Source organism: Echinops telfairi, unplaced genomic scaffold (genome assembly GCF_000313985.2).
Source record: "Echinops telfairi isolate 266 unplaced genomic scaffold, ASM31398v2 ScPeMD7_21;HRSCAF=78, whole genome shotgun sequence".
Lineage (NCBI taxonomy): Eukaryota > Metazoa > Chordata > Mammalia > Afrosoricida > Tenrecidae > Echinops > Echinops telfairi.
Genome location: NW_022103918.1, coordinates 5037795 through 5039074, shown reverse-complemented (window position 1 = coordinate 5039074; position 1280 = coordinate 5037795). Strand labels below are relative to the sequence as shown.

Here is a 1280-nt window from a genome sequence, read left to right as displayed (position 1 = left end):
CGCTTACTCTGGGAGAGTCAACGATGCAAACTGCTTCTGAAGTTGGTTGTGAAACTTCGAAAACTGTTCAAACGATTTTTCTGTCAGGCTGGTTTGGTTGCCATGGTGTGTTACCTGGATTAGATACAGCTGCATAAAGCAAATAGACCAAAATAAAAAGACAGCAATAGCCACCTGCAGAACTTTCTCATATTTTCTGAAATCAGGTTTCACATACGCTAAACAAAGTAAGACCATTTCTGAATTACAACATTTCAAAAGCTAAGTAATGCAATTTGTCACAGCAGAATTATCTATAAACACAATATATAAAGACAGCATCGCTCTGTGCACTGGAAACAGACTGCCTACTTTCTGCTCTGTTCTCGTGGATGCTGTAATTAGCGCTTGATTGATATCCTACCACGGGGCAGGAACTGTTCTCTGAAGGTTCTCCACTAATGGCTCCAATTGTTCGGATTTCTCCTTAGAACATCCTCTTTAATGGCACTTCTGCTCCAACTCTGATTGTCATTTGCATAGTCAAAAATCATGCTAAATGTAAAACAGTGAAAGGAAATCTGAGATGAAATAAATGAGGCTTGTTGATAGACTTGATACTTACGTGCCTGTGTTTCTGGCTGAACCCTAAAATTGCAGCTTTCTGAATTGACCTCGCTGCTCTCGGCAGAGTGAAATCCTGTGAGGTAGATTTGGAAGGGCTTATGGCTGACATTTGTGCCAGTGTGTGGATCAAATTATTCAATTTGACGGGGAAACACTCCAGACTTTCCTTTATTTTCCTAGAGAAATGATAAAGACAAGACAATAAAGTTCCTCTGCCTTCACTCATTTCACACATTATTTTATTTCCCTGTGTTTGTTAGAAGATGATGGAAAAATACAGGAACCATGCATGCTTACTTAGAGTTCAGGTATTGAGCATTTATTTTATAAAATTCAACTCCACATATTGAGTAGTCAGCAAAGAAATATAAAAGAATCACGGTGAAATATAAAACTATATTTTTTATGTTGTCTTTTGGCCCCCGTTAGCGATTTTGAATTTTTTTATATTTAGATATTTTTCATCATTTAAATGTTAATTTAGAGCCATTTATATAATTTCAAGAAAATCTATGAAATAATGTCTATTTAAAAAAGCCTAGTTATAATCCCTATTCTCTCCACCCAATTCTTTTCCTCCCCTATATTTAAATACACTCGTATGTTTAAATTATTGTTCAATATTTATTATTTAGCCATTCACTTTTTGTATATATTTATATTATCTGTGCAAC

At 35.4% G+C, this 1280-nt stretch overlaps 1 protein-coding gene across 3 annotated transcripts in view; it reads right to left on the bottom strand.

Moving 5' to 3' along the window:
- The window catches only part of PIK3C2G (phosphatidylinositol-4-phosphate 3-kinase catalytic subunit type 2 gamma), a 471530-nt gene that overhangs the window by 85408 nt on the left and 384842 nt on the right, over positions 1–1280 (bottom strand). For all 3 annotated transcript variants that reach the window (XM_045288491.1, XM_045288490.1, XM_045288492.1), the window contains 2 exons: positions 605–782; positions 8–129 (listed from right to left, as the gene is read on the bottom strand). In XM_045288491.1, coding sequence (XP_045144426.1) covers positions 8–129; positions 605–782 — 300 coding nt within the window. The remainder of the gene's footprint in view (positions 1–7; positions 130–604; positions 783–1280) is intronic.